This window comes from Mus pahari, chromosome 13 (genome assembly GCF_900095145.1).
Source record: "Mus pahari chromosome 13, PAHARI_EIJ_v1.1, whole genome shotgun sequence".
Classification (NCBI taxonomy): Eukaryota; Metazoa; Chordata; class Mammalia; order Rodentia; family Muridae; genus Mus; species Mus pahari.
The window spans coordinates 45,769,036-45,786,370 of NC_034602.1; the positions used below are offsets into that span (position 1 = coordinate 45,769,036).

The 17,335-nt window shown below is 43.9% G+C and overlaps 1 protein-coding gene across 1 annotated transcript in view; it reads left to right on the plus strand.

Moving 5' to 3' along the window:
• Positions 1–7,091, plus strand: part of Rbpj (recombination signal binding protein for immunoglobulin kappa J region) — a 66,376-nt gene extending 59,285 nt beyond the window's left edge. Inside the window, 4 exon segments of the mRNA XM_021210540.2 lie at positions 1,026–1,166; positions 2,229–2,384; positions 2,694–2,797; positions 2,917–7,091. Coding sequence (XP_021066199.1) covers positions 1,026–1,166; positions 2,229–2,384; positions 2,694–2,797; positions 2,917–3,232 — 717 coding nt within the window. The 3' untranslated portion in view covers positions 3,233–7,091.
• Positions 7,092–17,335: the final 10,244 nt, after the last annotated feature.

Sequence of the window (17,335 nt, forward strand, 5' to 3'; positions counted from 1 at the left end):
AATGGGAATGTGAGTAGGTGTGACATGTGAGGGCACTGTGAAGGGTTGTTAGAGCAGATGTGACTCCAGGAAGAACAGCCGAGTGAGCCCTTCATGAGCTCTAAATACTGCAGAGAAGAAATGCGTTGAGAGTCACCTACCTGGGGGTTCATGGTGGCCTTGGAAAGCAGTTACAAAGGAAACTTTGGGACAGAAGGTCATAGGGCAGTGGTTCTTATCCTGTTGGCTGAAACCCCTTTGGGAGGGTTGAACACCAGATATCTTGCATGTCAGATATTTGTATTACGGTTCATAACTAGCAAAATTACAGTTACAAAGTACCAAAGGAAAATCACGTTCCGATTGGGGATTGAGAGCCACTGGTCTAGATTATAAATGTTGTGGAGTATTGGAAGGGTGACCAGGCAGTCTGCTCTAGGCTTGTCTCTCAGATATTAACATTTTTAAGGGCTTTGCCACTTCCCTGATTCCATTTTCCGAAGAACACGTTGGTTTTGAATATTTAATCCCATTACAATCTCTGCTCTGACTAGCACACTCAATTGTTGCCTGGTGTGGATGTTTTCCTATGGCATTTAATTTGTATATTAATGAAAAGATCGTCAGAACCTGCCCATCAAAATACTTCTGTTCGTTAGCAGCATTCACAACACGAAACAATTTTTAGCAATACAGAACATCAAGCCTCAAACAAATCAAAGTGGATACGGCATTTTCAGTCAAGAACTCGGACAATTCTTGTGAGCATTAATATTTAGAAAGCATTAGTCTAGACAACAAATAACTGCCTACCCTATTTTTTAAATGTATTCTTTGAAGGGGGTGTTATAATACTTTTATACATGTAATATATGTTTATAAAATGTAGACAGACTTATTTCTAACATTGATTATAAATATTTCTTAATGTGTAGGTATAGGACAAATGACTAATATGTTGTTATGTAGTATATACTATGGACTGTAACAGGGTACAAAATAAAGACTGCATGTGGATAACTGACTTTTTTAAATTGTTGAAACAGATAATTAGGAAAGTTGATAAACAGACAGCATTACTGGATGCAGACGACCCTGTATCACAGCTCCACAAATGTGCATTTTACCTTAAGGATACAGAAAGAATGTACTTGTGCCTTTCTCAAGAAAGAATAATCCAATTTCAGGTATGTTATAAATGACCACTGAAATCCAAACTGTACCAGATAGGACAGGGGTTACTGCACAGTGACGAATGCCTGAATGGCCTTCGTTCAATCTACAGCATAGCACAATGGTAACGACTGATGAAAATGTACTGAAAAGTAATTATGTCCACATGCAGGAAGCTGGGTTCATATGCTAACTTAGATTCTTTGGTTCATAACACACTGCCCTCAAGCATGCCCATGGTCCTTCAACAGAGAACTCAAGATAATGAGAGTATTTGTAGAGAAGCTGTTTACAGCAAGTTTCAGGATTCTTAATCTGGCATTCAGAGAGCCGTGGAACACTCCAAAATGATTGTGTGTGTGTGTGTGTGTGTGTGTGTGTGTGTGTGTCTGTGTGTCTGTATGTAAGTATGTATAATAGAAAAGCATTCAACAAGAGGGTTCAAGTCTTCATCCGCTTTATAACTGGGGTCCCCCAGTAGTACCACTGACATGGTTTAAGTGCTAATATTCAACTATTTACTCAGATGCTTTCAAGAGGACATTTATAATAACATGGATTGATGCTGTGGTAGGATTGCTGTGGGTTCATGATGAACTCTATAAACTGCTGTTGAAGAGGCATAGCTCTAGACCACACTAGTGGGTGAACTAGATCCCAGGTCAGGGTTTGGGGCTTTCAGTTCAGCCTTTGTTTCCTCCTGGAAGCGACAAAGCGCCTACTAGTTCTGCAGACTTAGAGGTCTCTGGTAATTCTTTCTTCCTGAGTCCATTTGCATTCCGCACCACAGGTACTGACCTGCTAATGAAGTGTAGCAGCAATACTCCACTATGAGTGATGGCTGTGAGGGCTGACTAAATGTATCACGGAAGTGTTTCTGTTCTAGCAAAAACTACCACCTGTGGGCTTCATAATAACATCCCGTCTGCATTCTGTAGGGATTAAGCATATTAGGGTATTCCCAGGTTGTTCTAAGTTCTCTCATTGTTAACTCAAGTAGGTGAATGTCATATAGTAAATTTTCTTGTTCTGCAATGTTTATGAAACTCAATATATGGACATTTGTTTTTCTTAAGGCCACTCCATGTCCAAAAGAACAAAATAAAGAAATGATAAACGATGGAGCTTCCTGGACAATCATTAGCACAGATAAGGCCGAGTATACGTTCTATGAGGGGATGGGCCCCGTCCTTGCCCCAGTCACTCCTGTGCCTGTCGTAGAAAGTCTTCAGGTGAGATTGTTTAGTCTTCATTGCTGTTCTTAGCTATAACTTGCCATAAACTTACTTTCTGTGATACTGATTTTTTTTTTTTAGATGTTAGAATTTGGGTTCTTATTACATGTACTATTCATAGAAAATAAAAATAGAAGCAGTATGAATGTTATCTTGAAATGGCTTTGTAGTCATGTCATTTAACAGAGATGTTTTATAAATCTGAACTTGTTAACCTTCATGAAAATGAAAGCAGGTATATAACCCAAGCTGTGTTCTTCAGTGAAGATTGAAAATCTGTCTTAATGTGGTTTCTCTAAATTGCAGTTGAATGGCGGCGGGGACGTAGCAATGCTTGAACTTACAGGACAAAACTTTACTCCAAATTTACGAGTGTGGTTTGGGGATGTAGAAGCCGAAACAATGTACAGGTACTGATAGAGCCTGTTCTGTCACCCAGGGGTTGGGAAGGTGTAGGCCCCCGAGACTGTCCATGCAGAGCTGTGTCTGCTTTGAAAATGCTTCTAAATGGTGTGTGTTTCCCCCTCAGATGTGGAGAGAGCATGCTCTGTGTGGTCCCAGACATTTCTGCATTCCGAGAAGGTTGGAGATGGGTCCGGCAGCCAGTCCAGGTTCCAGTAACTTTGGTCCGTAATGACGGGATCATTTACTCCACCAGCCTTACCTTCACCTACACACCAGAGCCAGGGCCGAGGCCACACTGCAGCGCTGCAGGAGCGATTCTCAGAGCCAACTCCAGCCAAGTGCCCACCAATGAGTCAAACACAAACAGCGAGGGGAATTACACAAATGCCAGCACAAATTCTACCAGTGTCACATCGTCCACAGCAACCGTGGTGTCCTAACTACAGTCTTTTTGCTGGGACTTAAACTGACTTGAATGCGGCAAAAAGTTGACAGAGAAAGGCAAGGATAAAGTGAACAATCTTTTGTGGTTTCTTGGGGAAACGTTTTGTACCAGGTGATCTATTCAAAACTGCAAGTGCAGATGTGAAATGCAGAAGCCACAGTACAATGAACAACATCAAAATGCACAGGCTGTTGGAAATCCAGGTTTTCAGCTGTCCCTCTCATACACACCCCGTTTTGGTTGTTTTGGGTTTGGTTTTGATTTAATGATCAGGAAATAGATATGTGGCTGGAGCACAGGTTAAGCTGGAAGACACAAACCTAACATAGATTTATGGACCAAGGGACTTGCATAAGCTTTAGTAAAAGGTACATTTTCACCATGCCTTTTTTATATCACAGTATGTAGTACATCTTGTTACCAAACAGGTTGCGCTCCCCACCCTTTGAGGGTTGGCTCTAAAGTACATTCAGGTTCGAGCCTCACCATGCTTGTTCAGTCTGAATACCGAACACTTCCAGGTTCCTGTGGTCTAAGGCTGGAACTTTTTTAAGCTGAAGTCTTATGACTTTTTCATAAGTTGGAATTATTTTGATTTCAGCAAGTCAAATTTTGTAAAGGCCTGCATATTTTTTTTAAGATTATATGAAGTCTGCAAAAGCTTTAAAAATGCCTCCGCCTTGCCTGCAGTACATGCAATGTATGTTAACTGAGTCTGTTCTCAGATACTGTTGGTAGTTATTTCTGTGTTTTCCCTTTTTTAAAGAAATGTATTTATAGTGGTAATCTAAGAGATGCTAACAGCTCCGTGTGGCCATTTAGTCCTTTCTGAGTTCATGGCATTGAACACCGCCATTCGAAGGCTGTGCGCCTCTGCCTGTTCATCAGTTCATCTGTGTTCCAGGATTTGTTCAGGTTTCCCCGTCCCCCAAATCTTGTACATAACTTGTATTATGTGTAAGTTAAACATTTTATCTTTACTTGGAATGTTCCCAGTGATTACATTTAACAGGGTGTTTCCCACCTTGTTGGCAAATGACAAAAAATATCATGAGAATTATTTGCTACCAAGATGGTGCCCATAGGGTAAAATGAGGAAAGTCTCTGCCGGATGATTTATTGTATTTTTTTTTTTTTTTTAAGCTTAGCCAGAACATCATTATAATTTTAAAGTTAAGACCATAAGATGGCTTTTATTAGATGATAACTAAATAAACTGAACTAAGTAGCCAGAAGACAGTACCTTAGAGACAGATAGTTGTAAGTTTATAAAAATACAAATGTAACTTATATTTCCATTTTTCTCTTTGCCCCTTTGTTTATTTTCCCCAGTAGAAATGTTCTGTTCGGATTTTTCCCCCTTTTTAGTTAAGCCTTGCTTGCATTCAGGCTTGTGTGTCAGCCTGTGTGCTAATATGCCAGTTTTATTTTGTTTCCATCCCTGCACTTTGGTAATGCCTCGTTCAGTTTCTTGGGAATTGCAGCAGACTCATTGGGCTACATTTAGTACAAGAACCACATGTGTGATGTTAAAGGACACAGTCTAGTGATGCCATCATCCTTGAGTAAAAACTACCTCTAGATTGTGGTAAGCTTTTACTGTCCCTTAAAACAGGAGCCACTAGTACCTTACGAATGCAGACTGTAACTTCTATGGCATTTTCAGGTGTCTTTCTGGCTCTCTGGGCTTCTGAAAGTTTTCATGTAGACCCTTAGACTCCTCTGTCAGACCATTGCTTTCCAGCGTTGCTGCTCTCACTCGCCGTCTCGCAGACTGTACCACTGTAAGTGCCACCCCGAACATCTTTAAACGGCCTCCTCCTTGGCTTGTCAAGGGGAAGGCCACCTGTAAAACGTGGTGGTGGCAGCCCTCCTGTCCACCCCAGGCTGCTCTGTACCAGCTGTTGTAGCCGATTCTCTTCAGATCAGCTGCAGCCCACCTCCTCCCCACCCCGCCTCACCCCTCCAGGCTGTCTCAGTGGTCCAGGGCAGAGCTCACTGNGGCCTTACCGATCTATCTCTGCAGTAACTGNTCTCAAGGTTTCCCAAACACCACTCCTCAGNNGCGATGGAAGCAGCACCCTGCGATCTGTTCGGAGCCTGAGCAGTTTGCAGAGCCGCTGTGCTTTCTGAGGTCCTAGATTCAGGATTTAGTTAAGTCGTTAACTGAGAACAGACGAGATGCTTTTGAAGAACAAACTATTCCTTACCCAGCTTTGTAGCTTAAANTAAGTTTTCAAGTTCATGGCTTTATTAAAATGAACTTTGACTTTTTAAAATGCTTATATCTCATTTNGGTTCTTTTGTTTATTTTAGTAAGAATTGAAACAGTTAGACTATAAGTTGTTTTCCTGTTTGTTCGTTTGTTCGTTTGTTTTTTACAAAGTTCAAGAATGTAACAATAAAGGCATTTTGCTATGGTTCTATGTCAGATTCCTACCACAGAATAGTGTGAACAGACATGTCTGCTTTACCATGTTATTGATAGTTCTTTTGTCAGCTGCTTTTATTAAAAGTCCTTTTTGTGGATTTGTAAATCAATTTCAATATATGATGTACAGGAGTCTTGTCCCCAGTTACTGTGGAATGTTCCCTCCCTGTTGATGCTGGTCCTTTATCCTCTTATCTTCTTAGAACCAGGAATTCTTCAGTTGCGGTGTGTGGGTGTATTTTTCTATTCTGTTTACAGTGCGTCTACACAGCTTCTTAAAACATGTCTAAATGCAGAATCCAAGACCCACCGTGTATTTTAGCCCCTTAAATTTGTCAAGAGATTGGAAGGCAAGCCAAAACCTGAAAATGTGGGGAGCCCTTTGTACAGTTGCAGAGTCAAGCACTAGTAGGGGTTTGAACTTGCTGCTGACTGCTCTAACTGTGGCAGCGTCCTTGTGTACAGTTAACTAGCAGAACTGGCTGTCACTCTTCCTGCAACCATCTTAACCTTGACAGTTTTGTTTCTTTTCTGTGTGGTGCTGGGGTCAAATCCAGGGCCTTAGGCTTGCTAAGGCTTTTTGTTTGTTTTTCCGTGAGACAAGGGTCTCACCCATGGAGCCCCTCGCATTCTTGAAAGTTCCTGCCTTAGTTCCTGCCTTAGCCTCCAGGTCCTGGGGTGCCAGGTGTGGCAGGATGCTTTTGTCATTAGAGAAACTGGTCTGTGTCCAACCACAGAGAAATTCCAATGCAATTTTTAATAATTAATCCACTAGTTATTTAATCAAAATCTTTTTGTAGGGAGAGATTCCTGTTTGAAAGAAAATGCTATTTGGTTATTAACCAAGTTAACAGACATTGTTTTCCAAAGCAGCTGTGTTTCTGGTGAGTACTGAACAAATGTGTGATTTTCTGTGTCACCTTTGATTTATTTTTCAAGCACTGTTACTTGGGATGGATGGTTAGAAACATCATATTTTAGTGTTTCTACTCAACCCTTTCAGGACTGAGCTGTATCGCCTTTCTATTAATTTCTCCCTGTGTTGTGATGTTTGCCAGTGTTCAGTCCTGTGTCAGTCCAGACGTAGGTTTGTGTAAAAGCTCAGTTGTAGCTTATTTCTTGTACCTTGCAGCATGCTCTACACATCCAGTCCTTAAGGGGTTTACTCTACAAACTGTGCGCCTGCGTGTAAGGGTCATTAGCAATAAGATAGAAAATTGAGCAAGTTTATATCATAATTTTGTAGAAAAAGAAATCTGCTCAATTCCATATTTCATCCATGAAAACTCTGCAATACGGGCAGTTTCTAGGAATAAATAAAAAGGAAATGTAAACCATTGTAGATGTCTTCTGTGGGATGTGCCCGACGCATGTATCATCGTCCTTGATTTCAGATACTTCATAAAGTTAAAATTAAATTCTATATTACAGTTTGTGGACTAGAATTTTACCTTGTGTTTTACATGACATTGAAGTAATAATGATGCTAAATTAGTTTCCTTTTGAGTGTTTTTAAAGATGATTTTCTTTACTGTGTTAATGATTGGGAGTTGTTATTAAAAGGGTATACCTCTCTAGCCAACCCCAACAAAACTGGAGACTGCTTTTTAGCAAAGGCTTGCTTTTCTAGTACAGGGCTGTCTTTTTGTCTAGAATCCCAAAGAATAAACATAACACCAATTTATGTCTTTAGGGTACTCCCCAAAATAGGGCTGATTATACTTTATGTAATATTAAGACAAATATAAAGGAAGAAATTACACAGTTTCAAATCTCAGGTTTAGTGTTTCCCTCACTTCCAAAAAGAGCTGTGAGGAGTTGGGCTAAAGTAGCGTGCTGTCTCTTCGGAAGCAGTCATAGCAAAGACTGCTTTTAATTCATTTTTTAATTCGTTGTCTGTGGCTACAACAGTGCAGAGGGCACGCAAGCCTGGTTATTTTTCACATACTGTAAGTAACATGAGTAGTCACAGAGGGGAGTCTCAACAAATGGACAAACACCATATAAATGTTCGCCACAAAGGAATTCCTTAAAAACAAGTTTAGTATAGAAAACAGCTGAGAGATAAAGACAACACTGTTAACATAATAATGTCCACAAGGTGGCTGGCTCACCCCAACCTGGGCTTGCACCAGAGTCAAGAGGGCTGTGAGAAAGTCCCAGGAACCCTGTTGAATTGTCCGCAGCACACAAGACTCCTGGCTAGTGCCAGGATCACTGATACTCCTGAAGTAGACATCCTCAATCCATTCTGTGATGCTGTGTCTGTGGATGTAGGAAACACACCAGATCTTGGTTTCTTAACCAGCTAAGCCGTAAAACACGAAAAGGTTCTATAAGTAACGTGCATACTAAATGCAAATAGGTTATCATGCAGCTGTTGGAATTAGTGTTGACTTTAGGGAAGTGACAAATAAAATCTGATGCTCTGAACATTTATTGCATATATGAGTGGGAGGCAGGCGCAGCGTTTTTCTGGCTCAGTTACTTTGGCCCGTGTTTACCGCCCACTCTGCACCCAGTCATCTTTTCTAGCAGTGCTGACCAGAACATGTGACCAGGTTGTTGTTACAGTACCCTCTAGAACTGGTTTCTCCTGTCACAAATTTTCAACATGGAATGCATCCTTTCAAGACATAGTGAAGTTTGAGGAAATAATTGGAGCTCTGAGGACAGTTGGCACTGAGACAGATGTACTGGCTACTCTTGGGATTTATTGTCCTGAGAGAGCAGCCAGTTCATGAGTTGTGAGTTTGCTGGTGGCTGATAGAGCACAGACAGATGATGTGGTCCTTGGGAAACGCATCAGCAAAGGGGGCGTTGTATTTACTTGGAGGTGTGGCTATTAATTTTTTCCCCTCTTGATGTATTTCATTTGGGAGTCCCATGTAACCTGGACTAGACTCAAACGTACTATGTAGTTGAGGATAAGCTTAAACACCTGACCCTTCTGCTAAGTGTAATATTACATTACACTTAGTCAGCTAGCATGACTGACTTCCAGGTGTTAATTAAGATTTACCTTTTAGTAACTAGGAAGTTAGACTTGGTTAGGATAAGACTGGGGTCTTTAAATGTTCCATAATGTTCAGGCCCAGAGCTCAGCTAGGGTTCAGTCACCTCCAGAAACTACAAGAATGCTGCTACCGTGACAGATGCTGAGTGACAGACAGCCATGACATCGACTGAGTAGTAGTGTTGGAGAGTGGTTCTCAAAGCTCTGGAATTGAAAAATCCAAGCGCAAGGAGCCAGTACAGTGGATTCTGGTGAGGTGTCTTTCTGGCTTGTAGATACCCAGCTTGACATCGTTCTTACACCAGAGAACAGCGTAGGCACCGTCCATAGGGTCTCTTAACTATAATTTCTTCTGAAGACTCTTGCCTCCAGATACACATTTAGCTGTTTAAATAAGTTATCTGTCTGCTCATGTCATTTGTTTCCTGTATTTTTAAATCCTGGTTGATGTTTTTCATAGAACTTTAAGATGATGTGTGATCTTGGGCTAAAGGGACAAGCAGAGAAGGAGTGAGGGGAAGGGTAGGGACGCAGCTCAGTAGTAGAATGTTTCACCAGTGTGCTTGATGCCTGGCACACTTTAGCACAGAGGGGAGGGTGTGCCTGGGGCCTGTGAGGAAATTTGCTCAAGGTCATATTTAAGTTAGCTGGGGTGTCAGATTTGCCTCAAGATCTTCCAGAGACACCCTCCTAAATAACACACTAGGTTTTTCCCATCATAACTGTCAGAGCAGGGGACCCAGGGCTTGACCCCAGATGGAGTTGTGTCTTCTTTATGGAGATCTCCTGTTCTCTTTCTACCTTCACATCTCACAGGTGAGCAAACTGGCCTCAACAAGCTGAAGTGTGCTCCATCATTGCAGGTTCAAAACTGTGTTGTAACCAAAAAAGTGCTGGTCAGTTGTGGTTCCCTGGACTGTTAATATTTAGTCCCCTGTCCATGTCATATCCATAAATGGATATGACATATGTTGCACACATTAGAGAGACTGCTCTTGGACATTTCAGCACATTCTCTGTCCTCTGAAGATAGCAGACATTCGTCAGCTACTAACTTGAGGTAGGTATCCCAAGTGTCTCTGCACCTCATGTTAGCTTTAGGAAAACCAGGACTCGATGAGCCAGAGTATGAAATAATATCACCTTTGTGCTCAAGAAAAACAAAACCATTCTGCCATGGTTTATTTTCTGCCATTCACCCACCAGATGAGTCTTAGCATAGTGTTACTCTAACTGTGGTGGAGGCTGAGGGCGGTGTGGTTCCTAGGAGAGAGAATGCACTGAAGACTTAGCTCTGTTCTTGGCCTGTCCCTCTGTGTGTGCAATAACCTCAGCCTAGAACCTGCTCTGGATGTTGGTTCAAGACTGTCTGGCTTCTGGCTTCCAGAGTAGTGTGGCTTTATAGCTCAGGGCAGATGTCTGCTTCTCCCCACCCCCAGCTGTGAAAAAAGAAAATTACCTCTCAGGATTCACTGAGGCAGGCAGGTAGAGATGGGGTGAATGCCCCTCCAGGAGCTGACTGGTTGCTTTCAGAGGCTCGAGTTTGCAGTAGGTGAAGGGAGAGCACTGAAGTTGCTAAGAGACTGGGTGCGCTTCATGTTCAAGTTCTTGAAAACCAGTAGACCAGACAGCCACATGCTGAAACAATGCCCATGCCTTCCAGCTTTCTCCAGAAATGTCCCTTCTACAGGGAAGGCCCTTGGTGGCTCTGACATGCATTCTCCCCACTGTAGCTGATAGATGCCACCATTGAGTAACTAGCCAGGAACACATTGACCTTGTTTTTAATAGATGAAATGGACTCAGAAACATGTCACAACAAGAATGAACCAATGGGCCCTGGAAAAATGACTTGGTGGTTAAGAGCTCTGACTGCTCTTCCAGAGGTCCTGAGTTCAATTCCCAGCAACCACATGGTGGCTCACAACCATCTGTAATAGGATCCAGTGCCTCTTCTGGTGTGTCTGAAGACATTTACAATGCACTCATGAATAAAGTAAATAAATGTTTTTTAAAAAAGAAGAATGAACAACAACGGAGAGCCACCATCCCAATTATAAACCCCTGTCCAAGGCTCTGCTGCCAGTCCATAGGAGACTTACTGTATAAGATTACATTCTCCCATCTACACAGCATAAATGGCTATTTGTAGAACTGACTTATTTCTAAGTAGTACCACCACCAAGTACTTCAGATCTAGCCAGCCGTGATTGACATGGTTGTCTGTCTCCTGGAGAAACAGGCAAGGTGTTTGTACCGGAAAAAGGCAGTACATAACTTAAGTGCTGCAGTCGCTTATAAAGAAGAAATGATAACATTGCACTATCAAGGTCTTCCAGGGGGGCTGGAGAGAAGGCTCAGGGGTTAAGAGCACTGGCCGTTCTTCCAGAGGTCCTGGATTCAGTTCAATTCCTAGCAGCCACATGGTGCCTCATAACCATCTATAATGAGATCTGGTGGAGTCTTCTGACTTGCAGGCATACATATAGGCAGAACACTGTATACATAATAAATAAATCTCTAGAAAAAAAGATTTTTCAAAAAAAGAAAAGGTCTTCTAGCACCTTGGGGTAGATGGGGCTGAGAATTACTGTTGTCTGCTGGTTTGAGGATAAGAAGAAGATGGGAGAAACCAGTTTCTGAGTGAGGGTAGTGAGCTCAGAGCAGGTGGGACAACAGCAGGAACGAAGACTTACAGTTTAACAACTCAGGCAGTTGGATTTGAGCTCTGATGCCTGCTGGCCATGCACCGTGGGATGTAGTCACCTCTGGGCAGTGTTTGAAGCCATAATTCTGATGGGACTGGAGAAAGAGGTTCTAGTTTGAGCCCTACATTGTCTGTCCAGAAAAGACTTCTTCGGTGTTGTGTGGAGGAACCTCCAGGAGGGATCAATTCAGTGTAGACTCTCAGCAAGGAAAAACCTAGCGGTCCTAGACAGTTACAGGAATGATTACAGGAAAATGGAAAGTGCTTCACTGTCTGATAGTTTTAAATAACACTTTTAAATCACTGCAAATGTGCTAAGGGCCATTTTGGAATGAAGTTTCTCTTTATGCCAAGGAAGGCCTCCTATCACAGCTTAGCTAGTCCAACTCAGGAGCTGTGAAGGTCGCATGTCTAAAATTGCCCGTCCTCACACATTACCAAGAGTCAGGACACCCACAGCTGTTCAGCCTCCTAAATGAAAGTACCCACAAGTTAGAGGTGCTTGGTAAAGCTTTGCAATTGCCTTCCTTTTTCATGAGCAGTGCACGTGGTTTGATCACAGGCTGAACCCATGTGCTAGTCAGGGTTATTGTGGCTGTGAGAAAACACCATCACCCAAGCAACGTGGGGGGGAAGAGAAAGGTTTACCTGACTTACGTTTCTGTAAGTTCATCATTGAAGGAAGTCAAGACGAACTCGAGCAGGGCAGGAATCTGGAGGCAGGAGCTGATGCAGAGGCCATGGAGGAGTGCTGCTTAACTGGTGTCCTCTGACTTGGCCTGCTTTCTTAAAGAATCCGGGCTGCCAGCCCAGGGATGGCACAACTCACAGTGGGTTGGGCCCTCTGCTGCCAATCTCTGCTTAAAATGCCCTACAGGCTTCCCCTTGGAAGTGTTTTCTTAATGAAAGTTTCTTCCTCCAAAATGATTTACACTTATGTCAAATTGACATAAAACTAGCCAGAACAGCGTAGCTGTCTGATGCAGGGTGAAGTTGGAATTGAGGCTGGACAGGATGCCCCCCCCCCCCCGCAGCCTGGTTCCTCTTCTCACAGTAACTGGCTATCTAGATGGCAGCAGATGACAAGAATCTTCTTAGAGTAGGTTGTAGATGCCTGATGAGCCAAAAAGCAGAATTCCAGAGGTGGTAAGGGTTGAGGGAAGGAGACTTGAGTTGGAAAATACAGAAACCTGCACTCACAGGGCACACACCTGCACTAGGGCATGCTTTGAAGCCTTGCTCTGAGCATGAACAGAGCCAGGGGATCTATTGGAATGGAATGTTGGTATTTTCCATTATGTAGTTTGAACACTGCCTTCTCACCATGGACCAGCAGTAAGAATGATGTCGCTTGCTGAAGCTCAGGGCACCGGAACTGCCACTTTTGTATTGTTTTCGTTTTAACATTTATAATAAAGGTCTTTTTTAAATATTGAAAGCATATTACGGTATGTGTACTTTTTGGTTTTGAAGTAGCTGGGGGAGGGGAGAAGGAAATTGCAAACCCCTCATACTATAGCCAATAGTATGACTTATTACAGACACAGTTTAATCTACCATGATTTGTTTGGGCATTCACTCTTATGCACATCCCCACCACTCCCAACCATTTGCATTTGACTCCTGGGACACTGAATTTCCTGGCTCCATTTACCACCTTTCCACCTTTGATTCCCACACTGTCTTTTCTCCTTCTCCCCTGCAACACTGCCTCCAGGATGTCTCCTCTCTGCTTGACCTACCAAAACACCATTCATCCGGGAGAGACTCTGAAATTCATGGGTTCTGCCCAGGTGCCATTGCTTTGGGGTGCAGTGTCCCCCAACAAAACTCCAATGCCTGTGGGTCAGTAAAGGGCCTGGAGACAAATCACTCCAGAGATGGTTTCAGGGAACAGCATCTGATTAATTGTACGTGAACATCTACCTACATAGTGGATACCTATCAGCTGTGATTAGTTATCTGTGGTTAACACATTACCTTGAATTCACCAAACAAGCTTTCTCTTGGGTCCTCTGCCATCTGCTGTGTCCTATGTCTGGGACACTTGCTGTGATATTCCTAAATCTGAGCCACACCCTTTCTGAGCATCTTCTACAAAGTTCTATTTTCACACCCTCCAGGCCCTGTCTGCACCCTTGACCTGATTTCTCATGGCGTCTGCTGCACCTGACCTTATTTGTGTTCACTTGGACTGTATTTTCTCCTCCAACCAGCGTGAAAGCTTCTTGGGACTGACTGGAGACATCATTTTGTTCCTTGTGTCTCCAGACTCCAGCACAGAATATGGTACATGGCAGGTACCATAAAGCTCACACCAACTTCATGAGAACATGTGTCCAGGATCGTAGGGTCCATCAGATGTAAGGGCCTATGTTTCTTTCTTAATAAAGGAACTACCCTGGAGTGTTTCAGAAATACATATTTGTGTCACCAATCTTACAAGTTCAAGAAGGTGCATGGATGGGCTGGGGGAGGCTTGGTTTATTGAAGCCCACCTGGTTTTACTAACTGGTGCAGATGGGGACATGGTGGGACCCTGCTTCAGGTGGCCACTGGATCTAACAGGAGCCTGTGTTCGCTCACTCAGGGAGGCACTCCGTGGGAGGAAGGTCATCCTAGGGTTGTGGCCCTGATTGGTCAGAAACTGAGTGTTTGCTCAGCTCCAGACAGGCCAATGGGAGAAGAAAGGTGGAGCTGAGCTTGGTTAAGGATTGGCTCAGGTACAGCTTGTATTCCTTCATCTAACCTTTGTCGACAGCCTTACTTCTCCATGCCTCTTTGAACCTTTAGTTTCACAAGTGACTGGGAAAAGTACATTTTAAGTAAAGCCCAAAGTTGAAGATTTGGGGTGACAGAAAACTTTGAGTGGACCCCGTTCCCGCGGTAAAGGACTTGGCCCTGCATGCCTTTCTTCTAGGCTCCACCCAGCAGTTACCTAACATCAGCCAGCTATGAGCCTGGCTTGCAAAAGGACTGCTTGCCCAACCCCTCTTCTCTCTTCTCTTCTTCCTCTTTCTCCCTCTTCTTCCTTTCCTCTCTCTCCTCTTCCTCCTCCCCTCCCTCCCTCTGCCCTCCCTCCATATTCCTGCCTGGCTCTTCCCCCCACCCACCCCCTTTCTCTCTCTCTTTCTGTCCTTCTCTGTCTCCTCTCTTTCTCTACCTCCACTCAATTCTCCCCACTTCTGGTGCCCCAAATAAACTTCATTTTATACTAGACCAGTCGTATGGCTGGTAGCTGGGGGCAGGATCCTCAGCATGCGCCCCCCCCCCCCCCCCGCTAAAATGCCACCTGATTACAAAACACCAGAAAGAATGGAGAAACGAACAGTCTCTCTCTCTTTTTTAATTTAAGTTAAAACCTTACATTCCATTGATTTTTTTTCCACTTTAACGAAATCTCTCTTTTTTTTTTTTTCATTTTGTTTTGTTTTATTTTGTTTCGAGACAGGGTTTCTCTGTATAGCCCTGGATGTCCTGGAACTCACTCTGTAGACAAAGCTGGCCTCGAACTCAGATATCCGCCTGCCTCTGCCTCCCGAGTGCTGGGATTAAAGGCGTGCACCACCACTGCCCATCAAAATCTTTTTCCTCAGTGATCCTGCTTGAGATGTAAGGGTCCACGATTGGCTGGAGAATGGTACCCCAGACTCAAATAGTATGTAAACACAAAGAGTGTTTTATTCTGCAGAAGTCCTGCATGCTGGGGTCTCCCATTATCAAGATAGAGAGGCATTCCCCCCTCCCCCCCAGTGAGCTCGCCGGCCCAGTTTATAGCACATTAGGGGGATTCTGTGGTTCATAGGCTTTGTCTTACTTTATCTCTAGGCATTCCAAAACCATTGCCAGGGCCGTGGTGACTGCAAGCTGTTTCTGAGGAATCCCAGGGTTGGTGGGCTTTGTCTTACTCTATCTCAGAGGACATTCCGTTCCCCGGGCATGGGAGCTGGAAACTGCTGGCCTTTGGCCTTGTCTCAGGTCCAGTGATGGGGCAGTTTCTGATTAGCAGTCTGGAGCCAGGGTTTTTAGTCCTCACCTGAAGCAGCAGTGCACCGTCCTGAGGGTTAGGCTTTGGTGGGGGCTCCAGATGCTGTCCCCTTCAAGCCCCCGAGCAGTGCCAAGAACCAGGAGCAGGTCCTAATTTAAATAAGGAAAAGAGATGTCTTGATACCTTCTGGCTGGCCAGCTAGTCCCGGGAATCCCTCTTGTCTCTGCCTCCCCAGTACTAAGATAGTAACCATGCGCCCATGACTACATATTGGTTTGTTTGTTCATTTGTTCATGTATTCATTCATTCATTTTTCTTTTTGGGTGAGTGGTGGGACTGAGTCAGGTCCTAGTGGTTGTGTGGTTAACACTTTATTGACTAACCCAACTCCCCCCGACTGACCCTACCATGTTTTCATCCTATCATCGGAGAGAATCACTGCTTCCTGATGCGGGAGGTTCCCCAAGACCTCTGACAGTTCCTAATTTCTGCTTGCAACCCAACCTCACCTTGCCAGGGCAAGTTGCCCTCTGGGTTTATGCTCATTCCAGAGTTCTGCTGTGTTGGGATGGAAACCTGGATCCCAAGGAGTGTCATCAAATCCCCGTACAGGGCTGGGGTCTTGAGCACAGCTTCTGAAATGATACCAGTTGTTACAGAGTGATGGAGTCCAGGCAGGGTCTTCTTGCTCTGTGTGGACCCTCATGTGACTCTCTGCTGCCTCCCTGTGGTCAGTAGTGGGGAAGGTAGTCCATGTGCTATGAGAGCCCATTTCAGAACAAGCCATCACAGATTACTTTTGAGTGTGAAATGGAGAGGTACAGAGAACAGATGTTTGGACCCACCTGCCTTATAATGATAATTATCTGGATATATCTATATATCGATATCTATCTAGTTATCTATTATCTATCTATCTATCTATCCATCCATCTATCTATCCGTCTGTCTGTCTGTCTGTCTATCTGTCTGTCTTACCTGAAGACTCACCTAAGGGTTAGACTACAGATTTCTGGGTTTCACTCCCACAGTATCTGAATCAGGAAGACTGTGTTGGGCTTAAGAAGTGACATTTTATAGACGTTCCAGGTGGTGGTGATGCTGACGCAAGACCCCCCCACACACACACACCTCCACCCTTATGTGTCAGGGGACTGGCCCGTGTCACCATCCCTAAAGTCTCTCAGCTGTGATTTGGCACTCCCCCTCTCACAAGAGAATACCTACAATGTGTGTAAGGGGCTTGATACTGAAAATGGTTCTTTTCCTTTCAAAGGTTCGCACTAGTTAGTGTGAAAAGGGTACCATTGCATTGTCACACATGCGTGTCATTGGACTTTGTTCTCATTTATCTCCTTCCATTGCCTGCACCTGTCCCCCCAGCCTAGTGCCTTCCCCTCCCAGTTAGCCTCCCCGTCTACTTTAGCACCTCTCTAGGCTATCTTCCTCCTTTCCCATGATACATCCTGCCCTGACTAGTTCTTTGTCAGTTTGACAGAGGCTAGAGTTATGTGGAAAGAGAACCTCAATTGAGAAAATTCTTCTATCAGACTGTTCATGGACAAGGCTGTGAGGGGTTTTCTTTTTTCTGATTGATTGATTGATTGATTGATTTAGACATGGTTTCTCTGTGTAGCTCTGGCTGTCCTAGAACTCACTCTTTAGACCAGGCTGGCCTCAAACTCAAGAGTTCTGCCTGCCTCTCCCTCCTTAGGTCTGGGATTAAGGGTGTGCACCACCACCATCCAGCATTCTTGCAGTTCTTTGTCTATCTGGACACTTGTCCCCTGGTGGGTTGCTTCCCTTCCTGTGAGCTCTCTCTTCACTCTGATGATTGCGTCCTTTGCAGTGCAGATGCTTAAAGTCAACTGGAATGAGCTCCATTCTCTTCTTGAAGAAGCGTGAGCATAGGGAGACCTGTGTTTCAGACCCAGTCCTTCACTGGTGCTGCTTCTG